This window comes from Capra hircus, chromosome 15 (assembly GCF_001704415.2).
Source record: "Capra hircus breed San Clemente chromosome 15, ASM170441v1, whole genome shotgun sequence".
Classification (NCBI taxonomy): Eukaryota; Metazoa; Chordata; class Mammalia; order Artiodactyla; family Bovidae; genus Capra; species Capra hircus.
This window is the reverse complement of record NC_030822.1, coordinates 33118402-33138357: the sequence shown is the minus strand read 5'-3', so window position 1 is coordinate 33138357 and position 19956 is coordinate 33118402. Positions and strand designations below refer to the sequence as shown.

General features: G+C 39.4%; 1 protein-coding gene across 1 annotated transcript; it reads right to left on the bottom strand.

Annotated features, from left to right (window-relative positions):
• Nucleotides 5965-6933, bottom strand: LOC102181699 (olfactory receptor 51F2). Its single transcript, XM_005689831.2, has one exon. It carries the CDS (start codon nt 6913-6915, stop codon nt 5965-5967), a length of 951 nt encoding a protein of 316 aa, XP_005689888.2. The 5' UTR covers nt 6916-6933.

Below are 19956 nucleotides of genomic sequence, written 5' to 3'. Positions count from 1 at the left end.
CCCAAATAAGTCACTTTAGTAATCTCACAGGCTTAAATAAAAGAGAGGAAGGTTCTTCTTTGGATGCCCCACCTTAATTCTAGAAGTAGTGATTACTCCTTATATCTTCTTCTCTCATAGGTTCTTTATATTTCTCTTTTAACTTTTACTAGCCAATTTCCCCATTAGTATACTTTGTAATAACAGAATTCTTTATATTAAATTTTCACTTTTCAAATCATTGTGTGGTCTCTGTCTCCTGTTGGATCCTTAACAACACAGCATCCAATTTAAAATAAATTTATTACCCTTCTCTTTGACTTCAGTTGTTCCTCATGCATGTTTGCTGAAATCACATTATCAATAACATGTTCGGTTTATAATCAAGAATCTATTGCCCATGGTCAATGGACTGACAACAATTTCTGAAATACAACATTATCACAATTACTAAGACTCTCACTTGTGGTTGATTGGATGAGATTCAGGTGGAAGGTGCGAAGTTACATGGTGACTGTAGTCTCCCATTTTTATCAAAAAACATTTACTATCAAGCTTATGGAATGAACTGACTGCTGGTATCTGCACTGAAAACCTTAGGTAGGAAAATTATTCAATTAGGACAGCCACTGACAATTCAGGGCATGTGTGGAAGTCAGAGGGCCGCTATAGGAACCTTTAAGGAAACCTTTATCTCCTGCACCCAAAGATCATACAGTTCTAAAAATATCCAGCAGATGATGTAACTGAAAGAGTAACAGAATTTCAAGGCAGTCTGAATGTTCACTTTTGATACATCATCTTTCATTAAGTTAGAACACTGAAAAATACAGGGAATTAAAAACTGAGGAAGTAATATGATCTTCATTCCCAGAATGTGGACCTTCGCATGAATAAGCCCCAAAATCTCAAAATCTTTTAAGATTTCATGCTAGAAGAAAGAACTCTATTCTCATTTTACAGAGGATAATTATTTTATCATGTCTGGACACCTCACAAAACCAAGCCTGAGAACAGTGCCTTACATGGTGCTTCTCCTATGCAAGGTCTGCCCCCATCATTTCTCACTGTACCCAAGCCAATAAGCAATCATAGCTCAGCAAAGCATGAACAGGGTAATGTTATCGACATTTTGGGAGAAAATGGCTTAACCACTGAAGTCACTATAGAATCTACCTAAACGTACTAGCTGAAACACTTGTAAACCTGAATCTTGAAAGTGTTAGATTTGAGGCAGCAGAGGAAGTGACTGGTGATATAAGCTGACATAGAGAATAATTTATTGACATGAGGACACTCATACATGATTGGAGTTCACCATTACATCAAAGAAGGCTGCAAACTATGAAAATGCACTGCTGAGATGGTTGCTTGAAACTTTAACATGATGATTTACCTATAGAAAATTTGGTAGAGATGCCATATCTGCTTGGCAAAATATATAGAAATCTAAAGGAGGTGAAAATATTAGAATGGATTTATCATGTAGGACCAGATAATTTATCACATGATTATTTTCTCTGGAAGGAAAAAAGGATATTCCCTCACTGAGGCAATAAAGAATGTGTTTGCAAGAGAGTGTCTGGTATTTTTGAATAGTTCGGTAGTTGCTGTGCTCTGTATGCTGGACTTGGCAGTGAAAGCTGCTTCTTTGGAGCAAGTCCCCACTAACAAGGAGAAGAGGGAGATTTTGAAACCACATGACAGTACTTAACAATCAGAAGTAAGCTGAATAACTGCAGTAGAGAGTAGCAAGTCTTGAATGACAATCAGGGTGGCAGCACCCATAATGATCAGTTGCATTAGATGATGGCATTGAAGACAAGCTAAGTAGACAGTGACTAGGCATTACTTGAAATACATTTAAAACAGAGAACTTCTGACCATCAGACTGGCATCAACCACTCTAACAGAAAGCTCTGACCCCTCAGATTATCTGAAAGATTTAAGTCACTTCACATACCGGGTAGTCATCAACTTGATGTGAGTCTTGGTTCCCTAGATGAAATAACCTGCCATGCCATTATAAGTATGCAACTACGACAGCAAAAAATACCCAGATCTTTCCCCAAATAGACATATGTCCATTTATAGAAGTTCTTGTTCACTGGGGAAAGACAAATACCCAGATTCTTTGAGGACTATTGGATATAGGCTATAATATCTCACAGATATGGGAAACCAAATATACCATCACGTTCTTGTTTGGTAAAAGTATGAGATTATTGAAGCAAGATGATTGATGGAATTCTGGACCAAGTTTATCTCATAGTGAACCTGATGATTTTCAATTCTACCTGTGTAGAGATACACAGTTATACACACAGATGCCTGAGTGCATAACTGGCAAGATTACATTTAGTAGCTGGTGAAATCTCATGTTGTTACTCTATCTGGGACATTTAAACCATTAATTATGGTAAGAAAGACAAAGTGCAAGGTCCCATTCACATAATTTATTTATACAAAGCACAAATAAATTATGTGAATGAATGGTTGTCCTAGAATCCTACGGAATCTGTCGCTGGTTTTATGGGTGGATTAGTGGAAAATTTGGTGCTAAAAGAAAAGTGTAGTTGCTCGGTCTTGCCTGGCTCTGTGACCCTATGGACTGTAGCCTGCCAGGCTCCTCTGCTCTTAAGATTTTTCAAGCAAGAATACTGGAGTGGGTTGCCATTTCCTTCTCCAGGGGATCGTCCAGACCCAAGGATAGAACTTGGGCCTCCTGCATTGCAATCAGACTCTTTATGGTCTGAGCCACAAAATATAATACAACAGTAAACAGTCCCACACATGGGTGGTCATAAAAAAAAAATGATGAAGAAAAATTCTCATAATGCACGCTTCTCGTGGTTGTAAACATTGTGTAGAAAGAGAGGTTATCTGACTTATGTGGATATACATGGACTTCTGTACTTTTTTGAAAGGTGTGGATAGTTGGTCATGGGATAGAATAAGCAACTTTGAAAGAAGAGAAAAAAGGAAGTCTGTAGAAGATATATGTGAGATACATATTGAAGAGGTCATAAAGAGTGAAAATCTTTTATCTCATGCTGAAAGTGAAAGTGTTAATCGCCCAGTCATGTCCAACTCTTTGCAACCCCATGGACTGTAGCCCGCCAGGCTCTTCTGCCCATAAGATTCTCTAGGGAAGAACACTGGGGTGGGTTGACATTCTCTTCTCCAGGATCCTGACCCGAGGACCAACATCGCAGACAGATTCTTTACCATCTGAGCCATAAGGGAAGCCACTTGCGTCATGCTACCACCCACCAAATCTCATGCTACTACCCACCAAACAGCATGCACCTCAGTGGAGAAATTCAATAACCAAGTGGAGAGAACCTACTTAGAAATATCACTTGGCCTTAGCTCCACTGCTGCTGGTCCAGTGGGCCCATAGATGGAGTCATAATGGCAGAGTCAGAAATAAAGCATGAGCCAAAAGTATGAGCCCTCTTTTCTCAAGGCTGGTCATGGGGAAACAGTGCAATCCTCATTCCTGGGATGTTAAAAATGTTACTACAAGTGTTTAATGTTCAGCTAATGGCAGCAAAACTGATCCAGAGCACTTGATATGACATTTTACATTCACACTGGGTATGCTCCTATAACATAATAAAGGACAAAAATAAATTTACCTACATAAGATCCAATATTAGGTTACACTGATGTATATTTTAGGATCCACTCTCTATACACTGTCTCTCTCTCTCTCTCTCTCTCTCTCTATATATATATATATATATACATATATATATATCTGTTTTGGAAGCATGCAGAGAATTGACAGTTTTAAGAAAAAAGTTCAGTTATTAGGAGTGTTTTTTGTATATCATTCAGAAAAGAACTGGCTTGTTAATAAACTTTCCTACATAAATCTGAGCTTTTATTACTGCAGAGACTGGTGAATATTTTATTCAGGCCTCATACTACTTTCAAATATAAATATTTGTTTACTGACATTATTTCACTTTATCTTAAAAGCAAAAATAATTTGGGTGTTATTAATATGAACTTACTAAATAAGAAAGCTAAGCAAATATCATCCAACCTATAACTTGAATAGTTTGTACTGTTGGAGGCATATCTAGGCATTTGGTGGACAGTTACACCATTCTACCAAAGCATTCATTCAAAGCATTTAAATGCAGAGTTCCAAACAATAGCAAGAAGAGATAAGTAAGCCTTCTTCAGTGATCAATGCAAAGAAATAGAGGAAAACAACAGAATGGGAAAGACTAGAGATCTCTTCAAGAAAATTAGAGATACCAAGGGAACATTTCATGCAAAGATGGGCTCGATAAAGGACAGAAGTGGTATGGACCTAACAGAAGCTGAAGATATTAAGAAGAGGTGGCAAGAATACATGGAAGAACTGCACAAAAAAGAGCTTCTTGACTTGGACATCCACGATGGTGTGATCACTCATCTAGATCCAGACAACCTGGAATGTGAAGTCAAGTGGGCCTTAGAAACCATCACTATGAACAAAGCTAGTGGAGGTGATAGAATTCCAGCTGAGCTGTTTCAAATCCTGAAAGATGATGCTGTGAAAGTGCTGCACTCAATATGCCAGCAAATTTGGAAAACTCAGCAGTGGCCACAGGACTGGAAAAGGTGGGTTTTCATTCCAATTCCAAAGAAAGGCAATGCCAAAGAATGCTCAAACTACTGCACAATTGCACTCATCTCACACGCTAGTAAAGTAATGCTCAAAATGCTACAAGCCAGGCTTCAGCAATACATGAGCCGTGAACTCCCTGATGTTCAACCTGGTTTTAGAAAAGGCAGAGGAACCAGAGATCAAATTACCAACATCTGCTGGATCATGGAAAAAGCAAGAGAGTCCCAGAAAAAAACATCTATTTCTGCTTTATTGACTATGCCAAAGCCTTTGATTGTGTGGATCACAATAAACTGTGGAAAATTCTGAAAGAGATGGGAATACCAGACCACCTGACCTGCCTCTTGAGAAATCTGTATGCAGGTCAGGAAGCAACAGTTAGAACTGGACATGGAACAACAGACTGGTTCCAAATAGGAAAAGGAGTACGTCAAGGCTGTATATTGTCACCCTGCTTATTTAACTTCTATGCAGAGTACATCATGAGAAACGCTGGACTGGAAGAAACACAAGCTGGAATCAAGATAGTCAGGAGAAATATCAAGAACCTCAGATATGCAGATGACACCACCCTTATGGCAGAAAGTGAAGAGGAGCTAAAAAGCCTCTTGATGAAAGTGAAAGAGGAGAGTGAAAAAGTTGGCCTAAAGCTCAACATTCAGAAAACGAAGATCATGGCATCTGGTCCCATCACTTCATGGGAAATAGATGGGGAAACAGTGGAAACAGTGTCAGACTTTATTTTGGGGGGGGGCTCCAGAATCACTGCAGATGGTGATTGCAGCCATGAAATTAAAAGACGTTACTCCTTGGAAGAAAAGTTATGACCAACCTAGATAGCATATTCAAAAGCAGAGACATTACTTTGCTGACTAAGGTCCATCTAGTCAAGGCTATGGTTTTTCCTGTGGTCATGTATGGATGTGAGAGTTGGACGGTGAAGAAGGCTGAGCACCGAAGAATTGATGCTTTTGAACTGTAATATTTGAGAAGACTCTTGAGAGTCCCTTGGACTGCAAGGAGATCCAACCAGTCCATTCTGAAGGAGATCAGCCCTGAAATTTCTTTGGAAGGAATGATGCTAAAGCTGAAACTCCAGTACTTTGGCCACCTCATGCGAAGAGTTGACTCATTGGAAAAGGCTCTGATGCTGGGAGGGATTGGGGGCAGGAGGAGAAGGGGACGACCCAGGATAAGATGGCTGGATGGCATCACGTACTCGATGGACGTGAGTCTGAGTGAACTCCAGATGGTGATAGACAGGGAGGCCTGGCGTGCTGTGATTCATGGGGTCGCAAAGAGTTGGATACGACTGAGCGACTGAACTGAACTGAACTGAACTCTGAGACAGCTAAATATTAGATTTGGAGTCTCTTCTGAATTAAGACCTTGATAACAGCCTTTTGAATCTGCTTAGTCTTCACACTGTAGATGATAGGGTTGAGTACAGGAGGAATAAGCAGGAAGATATTGGCCATGATGGTGTGGACAAAGGGAGGTGCTGAATGGCCATAGCGATGGACAAGAGACAGGCTGATGAGAGGGATATAGAAGATGGCAACAGCACTGATGTGGGAAATGCAGGTGTTGAAGGCTTTCTGCCTGCCCTCTATGGAGGCAATGTGGAGGACAGATCGGATGATCAGGACATAGGAGAGCAGGATACAAGGACAGTCGAACCCTGCCATGGAGAAGAGTGCAAACAGACCAAGGATGCTGTTGATTCTGTTGTCTGTGCATGAGAGTTGGATGAGATCAACATGGTAGCAGTAAGAATGTGAGAGGACCGTAGAACTGCAGAAGGACAGCCTCTTGACAAAAAGCACAACTGGCAACATAACAGCAACATTTCTTGTCAACATACTCATCCCAATCTGGGCGATCCTGGCATTGGTGAGGATGGTGGTGTATCTCAGTGGATCACAGATGGCCACAAAACGGTCAAAGGCCATGGCCAGCAAAACTCCAGACTCCATGAAAGTAAATCCATGGAGAAAGAACATCTGAGCAATGCAGGCATTTAAGTTGATCTCTCGGGCTTCAAACCAGAAGACACCAAGGGTAGTGGAAAGTGTGCACAGAGATAAGCTCAGGTCTGTGGCTGAAAGCATAGAGAGGAAATAATACATAGGCTCATGAAGGCTCTGTTCACGGAGGACCACAAATAGGATCATACTGTTCCCAGAGAGGGCGACGGCATACAGGAGGCAAACAGGTATGGAGACCCAGATCTGGGCTGCTCTCAGTCCTGGAATACCCGTCAAGAGGAAGGTCAGAGGCTGAGCACTGGTGTTGTTGAGGACCCACATAATGAGGGGCTGAGAAGACAGGGATATTTGAATAATTAAACATAACATATGATAAAAATGTAGCTTATCATTAGACACTGAGATTCACTAAATTACTATTGCTGATCTAGGAATTTAAGTATTTTATGAGTTTTATAGAGTCACAGGTTTCTTTCCCTGCCTCTCAGTATTTCTCATTTTTGAGAACTGAAGATTCCCTGAATTATTTTACATCAAATTTTCTTAAGTCTATAATTGTCTTTGGTGGCAACAATAACACAGTTCAATTTTTCTTAACTAAAAAAGTCCCCAATAGAATATGCTGATAAATCTGGTTTCCAGGATTTTTTAAAATAATTTATTGATCCTAGAATAAAGAACCAAAAAATCAGTTCATATTTAAAATGTGGATATTATTAGGTGTTCCTGGGATATATCCAGAAGTATATAAAGAATCTGACTGCAATGCAGGAGACCTGGGTTCAATCCCTGGATAGAGAAAATCCCCTGGAGAAGAGAATGGCAACCTACTCTAGTACTCTTGCCTAGAGATTTCCATGGACAGAGGAGCCTGGAAGACTATACTCAATTGGGTCACAAGAGTTGGACACAACTGAGTGACTAACACACACATGTCTGAGGCATCTCCAAGATTCACATGTTTATGTATGTGATGATGGAATCACACTAAGAATCACACAAAGAAAAATTAGTATATCTCTCATTCATTGAAATTTCCCTGTGTTGTTGACAAATACTAGTAGGCATTATATGATTTTACCCATACACTAACTCTAGAAGGTAGGTAGTATGTATAAATGTATATATGGCATATGAGGAAATGAAGACTTAATTAAATAATCCCCAGATTAATCTTTAAAGATAAAGATAATAATTGTTGAGAGAAACCACATATTTAGCAAAGGTGGAGGAAAGAAGGAAAGCATAAAAGGAAGGAAGGGAGGGAAGAAAAAAGGAAGGAAGGAAGAAAAAAAAAGACAAAACTTGCCATTATTTTAACACAGTCCAATAACACCTCGTTTTGATAAATTTGGCAAGCTACTGCTAAAATGGCTTCCCTGGAGCTCAGTGGTAAAGAATCGTCCTGCAATGCAAGAGACATGGGATCTATCCCTGGGTCAGGAAGATCTCCTGGAGAAGGAAATGGCAACCCACTCCAGGATTCTTGCCTGGGAAATCCCATGGACAGAGGAACCTGATGGACTACAGTTCATGGGGTCACCAAAGAGTCGGGCATGATTTAGGGACTAAAGAATTACTGAACCACAAAGGCTAGCATTTCTCAAATACAAACCATGTGACAGATGTTATTACCTTCATATCCATAATCTGATCTAATAATCATAATTATCCAATCAAGTACCAAAAAATGTTATCTCTAATATGTAAATGGGGAAACTGATGTTTAAAGTGGTTAAGTTAATTTGCCCCATATTATGGAGTTAGACATAGAAGAATTAAAGTTAGAACTTTCATGTATAACCCCAGTGCATGAATGACCTCATTCAATGAGGCTGAAGCACATAGAGAAGGGGTCTCTAACATAGTCCAACAAATGTCCATGACAAATATTTTTTAGATGTTTACTTTCAGACATCTAAAATGTTAATTCCATGTCAGTTGTGTGGGTATGATGCTGCTTAGGATTCTCAAGAAAAGAATCTCATCATGAATAGTTTTCTGTGCAAAGGGCCCAGAGAATTAGATGTTGAGGATACACTCAGTATGGAAAAAAATGCCCAAGTATAATAGAACCGCCAAATTCAGTTGAATCATTTTGGTGACCATCTCATTTATCTACCACTTACATATTATTCTGACGACCCTTTCGTTCTGGAAATTTCCTTTCTACATATGTTATATGGCATAGCTCAGTTCAGTTCAGTTCAGTCACTCAGTCATGTCCAACTTTTTGCGACCCCATGAATCTCAGCACGCCAGGCCTCCCTGTCCATCACCATCTCCTGGAGTTCACTCAGACTCACGTCCATCGATTCAGTGATGCCATCTAGCCATCTCATTCTGGGTCGTCCCCTTCTCCTCCTGTCCCCAATCCCTCCCAGCATCAGAGCCTTTTCCAATGAGTCAACTCTTCACATGAGGTGGCCAAAGTACTGGAGTTTCAGCTTTAGCATCATTCCTTCAAAAGAAATTTCAGGGCTGATCTCCTTCAGAATGGACTGATTGGACCTCCTTGCAGTCCAAGGGACTCTCAAGAGTCTTCTCGAATATCACAGTTCAAAAGCATCAATTCTTTGGTGCTCAGCCTTCTTCACAGTCCAACTCTCACATTCATACATTACTACTGGAAAAACCATAGCCTTGACTAGATGGACCTTTGACAAGTTGGCAAAGTAATGTCTCTGCTTTTGAATATGCTATCTAGGTTGGTCATAATTTTTTTCCAAGGAGTAACGTCTTTTAATTTCATGGCTGCAATCACCATCTGCAGTGATTCTGGAGCCCCCAAAAATAAATTCTGACACTGTTTCCACTGTTTCCCCATCTATTTCCCATGAAGTGATGGGACCAGATGCCATGATCTTCGTTTTCTGAATGTTGAGCTTGAAGCCAACTTTTTCACTCTCCACTTTCACTTTCATCAGGAAGCTTTTGAGTTCCTCTTCACTTTCTGCCATAAGGGTGGTGTCATCTGCATATCTGAGGTTATTGATGTTTCTCCTGACTATCTTGATTCCAGCTTGTGTTTCTTCCAGTCCAGCGTTTCTCATGGTGTACTCTGCATGTAAGTTAAATAAGCAGGGTGACAATATACAGACTTGACGTACTCCTTTTCCTGTTTGGAACCAGTCTGTTGTTCCATGTCCAGTTCTAACTGTTGCTTCCTGACCTGCATACAGATTTCTCAAGAGGCAGGTCAGGTGGTCTGGTATTCCCATCTCTTTCAGAATTTTCCACAGTTTATTGTGATCCACACAATCAAAGGCTTTGGCATAGTCAATAAAGCAGAAATAGATGTTTTTTTCTGGAACTCTCTTGCTTTTTCCATGATCCAGCAGATGTTGGTAATTTGATCTCTGGTTCCTCTGCCTTTTCTAAAACCAGGTTGACCATCAGGAAGTTCACAGTTCATGTATTGCTGAAGCCTGGCTTGTAGCATTTTGAGCATTACTTTACTAGCGTGTGAGATGAGTGCAATTGTGCAGTAGTTTGAGCATTCTTTGGCATTGCCTTTCTTTGGAATTGGAATGAAAACCCACCTTTTCCAGTCCTATGGCCACTGCTGAGTTTTCCAAATTTGCTGGCATATTGAGTGCAGCACTTTCACAGCATCATCTTTCAGGATTTGAAACAGCTCAACTGGAATTCCATCACCTCCACTAGCTTTGTTCGTAGTGACACTTTCTAAGGCCCACTTGACTTCACATTCCAGGTTGTCTGGCTCTAGATGAGTGATCACACCATCGTGGTTGTCCAAGTCAAGAAGCTCTTTTTTGTACAGTTCTTTCATGTATTCTTGCCACCTCTTCTTAGTATCTTCTGCTTCTGTTAGGTCCAGACCATTTCTGTCCTTTATTGAGCCCGTCTTTGCATGAAATGTTCCCTTGGTATCTCTAATTTTCTTGAAGAGATCTCTAGTCTTTCCCATTCTATGTTTTCCTCTATTTCTTTGCATTGATCGCTGAAGAAGGCTTTCTTATCTCTTCTTGCTATTTTTTGGAACTCTGCATTCATATGCTTATATCTTTCCTTTTCTCCTTTGCTTTTCTCCTCTCTTCTTTTCACAGTTATTTGTAAGGCCTCCCCAGACAGGCATTTTGCTTTTTTGCATTCTGTTCCATGGGGATGGTCTTGATCCCTGTCTCCTGTACAATGTCATGAACCTCATTCCATAGTTCATCAGGCACTCTATCAGATCGAGGCCCTTAAATTTATTTATCACTTCCACTGTATAATCATAAGGGATTTAATTTAAGTTATACCTGAATGGTCTAGCGGTTTTCCCTATTTTCTTAAATTTAAGTCTGAATTTGGCAAGAAGGAGGTCATGATCTGAGCCACAGTCAGCTCCTGGTCTTGTTTTTGTTGACTCTATAGAGCTTTTCCATCTTTTGTTGCAAAAAGAATGTAATCAATCTGATTTTGGTGTTGACCATCTGGTGATGTCCATGTGTAGAGTCTTTTCTTTTGTTGTTGGAAGAGGTTGTTTGCTATGACCCGTGCATTTTCTTGGCAAAACTCTATTAGTTTTTGCCCTGCTTTATTCCACATTCCAAGGCCAAATTTGCCTGTTACTCCAGGTGTTTTTTGACATCCTACTTGTGCATTCCAGTCCCCTATAATGAAATGAACATCTTTTTTGGGTGTTACTTCTAAAAGGTCCTGTAGGTCTTCATAGAACCGTTCAACTTCAGCTTCTTCAACGTTACTGGTTGGAGCATAGACTTGGATTACCATGATAGTGAATGGTTTGCCTTGGAAACAAACAGGGATCATTCTGTCGTTTTTGAGATTGCATCCAAGTACTGCATTTTGCACTCTTTTGTTGACCATGATGGCTACTCCATTTCTTCTGAGAGATTCCTGCCCGCAGTAGTAGATATAATGGTCATCTGAGTTAAATTCACCAGGGTTAGGGTTACGGGCTAGGGATTAGGGTTAGGGTTAGATGGTTATGGTTAGGTTTAGGGTTTAGGATTTAGGGTTAGGGGTTAGGATAGGGGAACCCTCCCCACTTGTTAGGGTTCACGTTTGGGTTAGGGTTTGGGTTAGGGTTCATGGAACCCCGTCTCTATTATTTTTCTCCCACCACTCAGCAACTTCCCCCTGAACCCCCACCAAAGGATTCTGCATCAATAGCAACATTCATTTATTAAAAATTTTTTTCTATGATAGAAAAATATAAATGAGAAAAATAATATTTTAAGCTGAAAAAAATTAGAAAAACACATTTCAGAACCTGTGAGACAATGCACTGAAGTGCAGTATATTAACCTGAAAATATACATTTATTAGAAAACGATGATGGGCTTCCCTGGTGGCTCAAATGGTAAAGAATCCACTTGCAAGGAGAGACCTGAGTTTGATCCCTAGGTTAGGAAGATTCCCTGGAGGAGAGAATGTAACCCACTCCAGTATTCTTGCCTAGAGAATCCCCATGGATAGAGGAGCCTGGAGGGCTACTCCCCATGGGGTCGCAAAGAGTCAGAGACAGCTGAGCTACTAAGCACAGCTCATATTGGTCAAAACCTCATTGTTTTAATGAAACTTTCTTTTATTCAGTGCAGAAAGTGATGATATAAAACAGTTTTTGTTTTCAGCTTAAGATGTTAGGAAAATATTTAAATAAAAGTCAGAAGATGAGTACAAATTAATGCATTAACAATAAAACCAAAGTTGATTATTTAAAAAGAAAATATGTGAATTTTTCAAGAAAATTTTAGAAAAAGCATGATTAACTGGATGAGAAATGATAAGAACAACTGGATGCTTGGGGCTGGTGCACTGAGACGACCTAGAGGGATGGTACGAGGAAGGAGGAGGGAGGGGGGTTCAGGGAGGAACACGTGTATACCTGTGGCAGATTCATGTTGATGTATGGCAAAACCAGTACAATATTTGTAAAGTAATCAACCTTTAATTAAAATAAATAAATGTAAAAAATAATAAAAAAGAACAGAGAAATAAAACTTTATAATAGAATAGTATACTTAAGTATAATACTATATTTGGCAATAGATACAAAATAGATAGCATTTATAGAAAAACAATCACCAAATGAGCCCATCCTATGCATGGTATGACTATACCAACAGAGCAAGGGAAGCAAATGATGGTTTTCTCAAGAGATGAGGAAGAAATCAGAAAATTTAATGGCAATCCGTGGCAGATTCATGTTGATATATGGCAAAACCAATACAATATTGTAAAGTAATTAGCCTCCAATTAAAATAAATAAATTTAAATTTAAAAAAAGAATCAAAAACATGGTAAAAATAAAATAAAATAAAATTCTTAATATATAACTGCAAATAGTGTTCCAAATGAAAGGTATCTTTCAGAAATTTGGAGCAAATGTATTTACCAGGGACCTGTGAAAAGCAGATCTGTTAAAGTTAGTGACAAGATAAAGATATTGTTAGGGAGGGAAAATTTCCCCCCTACCCATACTTAGTTTTTGGCTAATCTAGTAATTAAATTGACACCAGGCAGATTAACAGGTGAAGCACACACACACACATTAAATTTGATTTCTACATGTGGCATGTGGAGGTCTCATAGAAATGGAACATAAGAAGTGGTCAAAGCTGGCAGCTTTATGCTCTTAAGACAAAGAAACAGCATATTTGTGAGGAAATGACCAGACAAAGAAACTTAGGCTTGGGTGCTTAATTAGTGACACATCTGGACAGAGTTTTGGTTTGGGGTGGCGAATTAGTAAAGAAGTAGCGAGGTCTGTCTGTACAGCCCCTGGGCTCTGAATTCGCTGTCTCTGATGATAAGGTCCTCTGTTCACTGTACAGTGCAGGGAAGGTTTCACATGGGAGATTTATTTCCCACTTTAAGAAGAGAGAAGACAGTCAGAGTGGCCTTCTTGCACTGGTTGTTTCTAAAGTAACTTTTAATTCAAAATAATCAACATGCCATTGTAATGTATTTGGGGATGGGCTGCCCTGAGCCCCAAGGATATTTATTAACACAACTACTATTCTACATTTAATGGAACAGTCTTCATAAATGAAAAAAACAAGTAAATAAAAGGAGATAGTGTTGCCTTTGAGACAAAGCAAAAATGTCTTTATTTAGGTTTAAATTAATCATTTAAAAGAATAGACTGAAAACTCTTAAAAACAGAATCTGCCAAAGTGATGGTATAGACGATCAATATCACAAATTAATAGCTTTTTCTGCCACAGAAATTAACCACTGATAGTAAAGCCACATATGTAGGAAACAAACTTGTTACCAGAGGCTAAAGGTGGGGTGGGGAAGGGATAAACTGGAAGATTGAGCCTGACAAACTATCATGTCTGAAATAGATAACTATTAAGAACCTGTTGTATAGCTCAGGGAACTCCACTCACTATTCTATCATGGCCTATATGAGAAAAGAAATTTTAAAAGTGTGGATGTATGTATATGTATAACTGATTCACTTTATTGTATACCTGAAAATAACACCACATTGTAAACCAACTATACTCCAATAAAATTTTTTTTAAAAAGAAATTAACTGCTGAGGAAATTTTATAAAAGTAATAATTTATTTATAATAGCTACAAAGCTATAAAATGAATTCATATGACAGAAGTTTGTGTCTGGCAGAGATAGGGGAGGTCTGTAAAAATTTACTAAAGAACATTAAGTCCTTTATTCCTTTCCTAAAACAAGAAATGAATATTGAACAGTGAAAAGATGTGAATTTTCCCATTAACACTCCCATAAATTCAAAGTGTTATCAGTCAATAAACAAACGTTTTTAATGGATAGTGACAGGTGTATTATAAAATGTATTAGGTACTATAAATGTGCAAATATATTTGGTATAATATTGAAGCAACAAAGATGGGATATCCTTTGATATGTCAAAATATAATTGAAAGCTATTATAATTTAAAAAATGTAATGGTCAAAGGTTTAAAAATATATACCCTCAGAATAGAAGAGTATTTCCAAAAAGTGTTTAAATGAAGATAAAGAATAAAATGACAATGGCATGTTACCAGGAAAAACTTTATATGATAAATAATACTTGGTCAGTTGGTTAACAATTTATAAAAATATAAAAGCATCCCTATTTCACACATCTCTGCACTTGGGTTAAAAATTTCAAGGCCAACAAAAAGCTATCATAATTAATATTAGAATAAATAAGGTAAAATGCATTTTTTTAGGGAGTGCCTTCTTAAATAAGATGAAATGAAAACAGTTAAGTAAAATACCAATACAGAACACACTATGTCAAACTTAAATACAACTGGTTACAAAAGATACATGTAAGTGAAATAAGTTGTACAGCAAATATACACATTATAACGCCAAAGCCAGAGAATACTGCTACATCTGATTTAAAGTAGATTGTGCATGTGTTATTTATTTGATGACAGTCTGTGGTTAGATACATGGTAAGAGAGTTGGGAACAGGAACAATAACACTTACTAAATTTTTGTGTCCAGAGGTTTTAATCATGGATGTTGGGATGTATTATTCTGGCCCAGTATAATAATAAAGATGAAGGTATGAATCCTTGCTCCTACATTGACATCGGTGAGAGGTAGACTTTGGTAACCCATTCCCATCTAAGATTCCTTACCTGTAAACCTTGGACTTAAATATCCATGGTTCCAAACTCCTAATTTATCTCATATACACACTACTATATATAATATAGCTAACCGACAATGACCTGCTGTATAGTGCAGGGAACTGTACTCAACTTCTTATAGTGGAAAATAATCTGAAAATAATATTTATATATGTGTGTATAGCTGAACATTTGCTATACACAGAAACTGATACAACATTGTAAATTAACTGTATTTCAATTAAAAAATAAAATCCCTGGTCTGCCAATATCCAGTTGTTTCTATAATGATCAAATGCCAAGATGTATTTGAAGTACTTCTTTCTAAACATAAAAGGTTTCTTAAAAGCTCAGACTGTGAGGATCCTGTAAAAAAGGTGGAACTGATGCCAAGTGAAAGAATTCAAAAAACTTACTTTCTAACAAATAGGGAGACAGAAATCAAATCTAAAAGCTGTGTGAAATAACAATAAAATATACGATAAATATCAAATTTGGGCCACACAGAAGTACAACTCACTCAAATTCTTGATAGAACTGAATTTAATGCTCTTCCTGTAGACATATATGTGTTTGCAAATATGTCACTTAACCTTCACAAACTCTAGCTTTGGGGCTGCCTCTGATCACTCTACTCTCCCTTTTCAGGTGTGCAGTCTTTTCCCTCCCCTCTCCCCATCCCTCCCTCTGCTCTGTCCCTTGCCCTTCTGATGAGTTTTCAACAGTCCCTCTTCTTGATCTGCACTTTCTGGTCCTAGCATCTTACCTGGCTCCCAGCAGAGGGGCAGCTGCCTTTTCCTCTACTGCCCAGCCAGTTGTACTGTGGGTAGCTCTCAGACCCAGCCTTTTAAGGAGCCCAGCATGTGACTCAGCCCTACTGCCAAGAGACCTTTGGGGCTTAGAGAGAGTAAAATTAGATAAGCAGTATAATCCTAGGTGGAAGACTAGAATTTCCCAGGAGACTAACCTGGGAAATTCTAAATATTATGTTTTAGATTGAAGAAAATCTAAATAATGTGTTGCCGTCTCCCTTTTAGTTATTTCACTAACTTTACAAAATGTTCCATAAATGTAAACAGTCTTTTTTTTTCCTTCATTAATTTTCAATTTTGTTTATTGCTGTGCAGGGTGCAGACAAGAAATGCCCTTATCCATACCTCCTTTCTTCACTCCCAGATATTAATATAATCACCTACACCATAATATTTTCCTGAATATTTATATAAATTTATATATGGTAGACACTTTACCATCTGAGCCACCAGGGAAGTCCGTATATGTTGCTGCTACTGCTGCTAAGTCACTTCAGTCATGCCCGACTCTGTGCGACCCGGTAGACTGCAGCCCACCAGGCTCCCCCGTCCCTGGGATTCTCCAGGCAAGAACACTGGAGTGGGTTGCCATTTCCTTCTCCAACGCATGAAAGTGAAAAGTGAAAGTGAAAAGTGAAAGTGAAGTCGCTCACTCGTGTCCAACTCTTCACGACCCCATGGACCGCAGCCTATCAGGCTCCTCCCTCCATGGGATTTTCCAGGCAAGAGTGCTGGAGTGGGGTGCCATCACCTTCTCCGATGGTCTTATAGCTATTATTGTATATACTATAGTTGTGTTTCAGTTGTTTGAACTTTAAAGCAAATCAATTTTGATTGAAATATGATTAAATAAACATTATTCAACACAGAATCTAAAACACAAGAAATGGCTAGAAAAATAAATAACATACAATTTTGTGTAACTAAACACATATCTGGCTTCCTAGGTGGCTCAGTGGGTAAAGAATCCTCCCACAATGCAGGGGATGCAGGGAGATGAGGGTTTGACCTCTGGATCGGGAAAATCCCTGGAGAAGAGCAAGGCAACCCACTCCAGTATTCTTGCCTAGGGAATGCCATGGACAGAGGAGCCTGGGCACTACAGTCCATAGGGTGACAAAGAGTTGGACATGACTGAGGTGACAGAGCATGCAAACACACACCACTGTAAAAAGAGGCATCCATTCAACAAAATAAAACCACTTTTTCCTTTGACTCTGATTCAATTACCCATATTTATGCTACATTTCTGTTTAATTTACACTGGACCATGGATTTCTGGGATAACATTTTGCTTTCTCCAGAATTCAAGTTATCTTCCATTTTGGCTGCTAGCAAGATAAAGGGATAAACATAAACTTTCAACATTCAGAGATTATGACTGCTGATTCCAATCTGAGATGGGAAGAAGACATGTTGCTTGTTCTGTGTCCTTCAGGGAGACTCTAGAAAAGTAGGAAGACTTTCTCCATACACAAAACCTCCAGGAGGGAGGTTGGATCTGAATCCCATACTACTCAAGAATTATTGTTCTGGGTCTTAGTTTTAAATACCCCAAAGTACAAAAACAGGGTCTCAACTTCCCTGAAGCTATTCATTAGCTAAATCTCATCTCATTTAGGTCTTTATCCCTTTGGGCTTGAGCAACATGGATTGAACTGCCATTTTACCTCATGAGTCAGTGTGAAGGCACCAGATTCTGTAGGAATTCAGGAAAAAGTGCAGAGAGAAAAGACAGGCACCTCTCTAGGGCTCCCCTCTCCCATTTCAGACTTGGGTGGCAGGTCAGTGTTGTTTCTCCATTGTCCACCCAAGTGTGTGCGTGTGTAGGGCAGGGGGGTAATCTGTGATCTGAAAGTCAGAATCAGCAGAATAGAATGAGGAAGCTGAGAGACATCTCTTTTGAGGGAACTTTGGTCTGTGAAAAAGACATTAGAGAGTTCGGAAAATAGATGAATCCGTGGAGACAAACTGGTTTTGAAAGGGGCTACAGCATATGAATAACAAGGCTTCCCTGGTGGCTCAGAGGTTAAAGTGTCTGTCTTCAATGCAGGAGACTTGGGTTCGATCCCCTGGGTTGGCAAGATCCCCTGGAGAAGGAAGTGGCAACCCACTCCAGTATTCTTGCCTGGAGAATCTTATGGACAGCATATGAATAGCCAAACCCTGATTGAGAAGAGTCACCACCCCTAAAGAAGTTTACAGAAGAGGTGAGTTTTCTATTAAGGCTCATGGGCAGAAGGCAATAAAAACGCCATCCTAGAGAAGGCAGTCTATACCCAGAGATGCCAGAAAATCAACCTGGAATCTTGTTATAGAGGCAACCAGTCCAGTGAAAAGCAGAGTTCTGCCTTCAAATGCAGATTTCCCTATAATTTGCAGGTCCCCTTTGTATCTGGCTTTTTCATGACAGGGCAGGCAAAAATCTCTTCTGTGTGCTACCAGAGTGAGTGTTCCAATCAATCACTAGCAGAGGCTGTGGTGTGGACCACCAAGATCACTGGGTGTGGAGTTATGCACTTGGCATGAATTTATCGGGCTTCCCTTGTGGCTCAGCTGGTAAAGAATCCACCTGCAATGCAGGAGACCTGGGTTTGATCCCTGGGTTGGGAAGATCCCCTGGCAAAGGGAAAGACCACCTACTCCAGTATTCTCTCCTGGAGAATTCCATGGACTATATAGTGCATGGGGTCGCAAAAAGTTGGACACAACTGAGCGACTTTCATTTTCATTTTCAAATTTATTATGTGGTCTTGGGCAAATCATGTAACTACTCTCAGCTCTATTTTCCTCATTTTAAATGCAGATGCAGAGTCTTTGTGAGAGGAACAATAAAATGTAAAGGTATATCTACAAAAATAGCAATGTCTTCCACAGTTAATCAAACAGATTATTATCCACTTTGATAAATCGTATCTCTAGCCAGCATCTTCACCGGTGCCCATGGTACAACCTGATGAAGATGGTACAACTTGTGCTTTTGCTGGTGCCACTGATTCTCAGTGACTACATCCTCACAAGTGAGGGGATGACACACAGGAGGCAAAAAGGAGTTTGGGAGGAAGCTTCTACCTCAAACAGAATATGTGACAATTTGGGAAGACCAGGACAGGCAGAAGGGGATTAAACAAAGCCTTAGTGCCCAGATAATGGGTGTGTATTCCTGAATTTTCACCATACTCCATATAGGACTATTTGTTTTGAGCAAATCTATAGCTATTATCTAAATAGGATTATCTAGTTCCAAACTTGAGCAAGACAAGTTCAGAGCCACACCTCTCTCAAACTGTTACAAATCTAGGGGAAAATCAGAAAGAAGCCAGGTTTATTGCATGTCTTGCAGAACCCCTATTAGATACCTTTGAGTTGGGTTGAATAAAACATTTGTCAATAGATTTGTTAAAGGAGATTTGAAAAGATATCTTTCTTGCCTACATGTTTCTGTTATAAAGGAGTTAAGAATTAATCAAAGAATTTAAGAACTGTCAAACAAAGACTCAGGTCAAGTGAGATTGAATAGTGAAAAACTGTTGGGTAGGTGAGCTCCAGATAAATTTCTTGAGTCATTGACTCTTAGTTAAGAGTCACCAACTGGAACAAACAGTAGGCTCAGCCCTAATAATTCCCTCAAATACTGGCAGAGGATGATGTTCACAAAGTCATCCCCTGGTCAGCAGGGCAACAGCTAGTATGAAAAAAGTGCAGGCCAGGTGTCAAAGTAGAGGGTTCTGTCAGACCATTTTAAGATGTGTGTGTGAGCATGCGTGCTCAAGTCATGCCCAACTCTTTGTGACCTATGAACTCTAGCCCACCAAGTTCCTCTGTCCACAGGCTTCTCTAGGCAAGAATACTCATGTGGGTTGCCATTTCCTCCTCCAGGGGCTTTTTCCAACTCAGGGATCAAACCCAAGAGTCCTGCATTGGCAGGTGGATTCTTTACCACTGAGCCGGGGAAGCCCTTT

Excerpts from the sequence above, each read along its gene's own strand:
- LOC102181699 (XM_005689831.2), bottom strand. The coding sequence starts at position 6,915 with ATGTGGGTCCTCAACAACACCAGTGCTCAGCCTCTGACCTTCCTCTTG.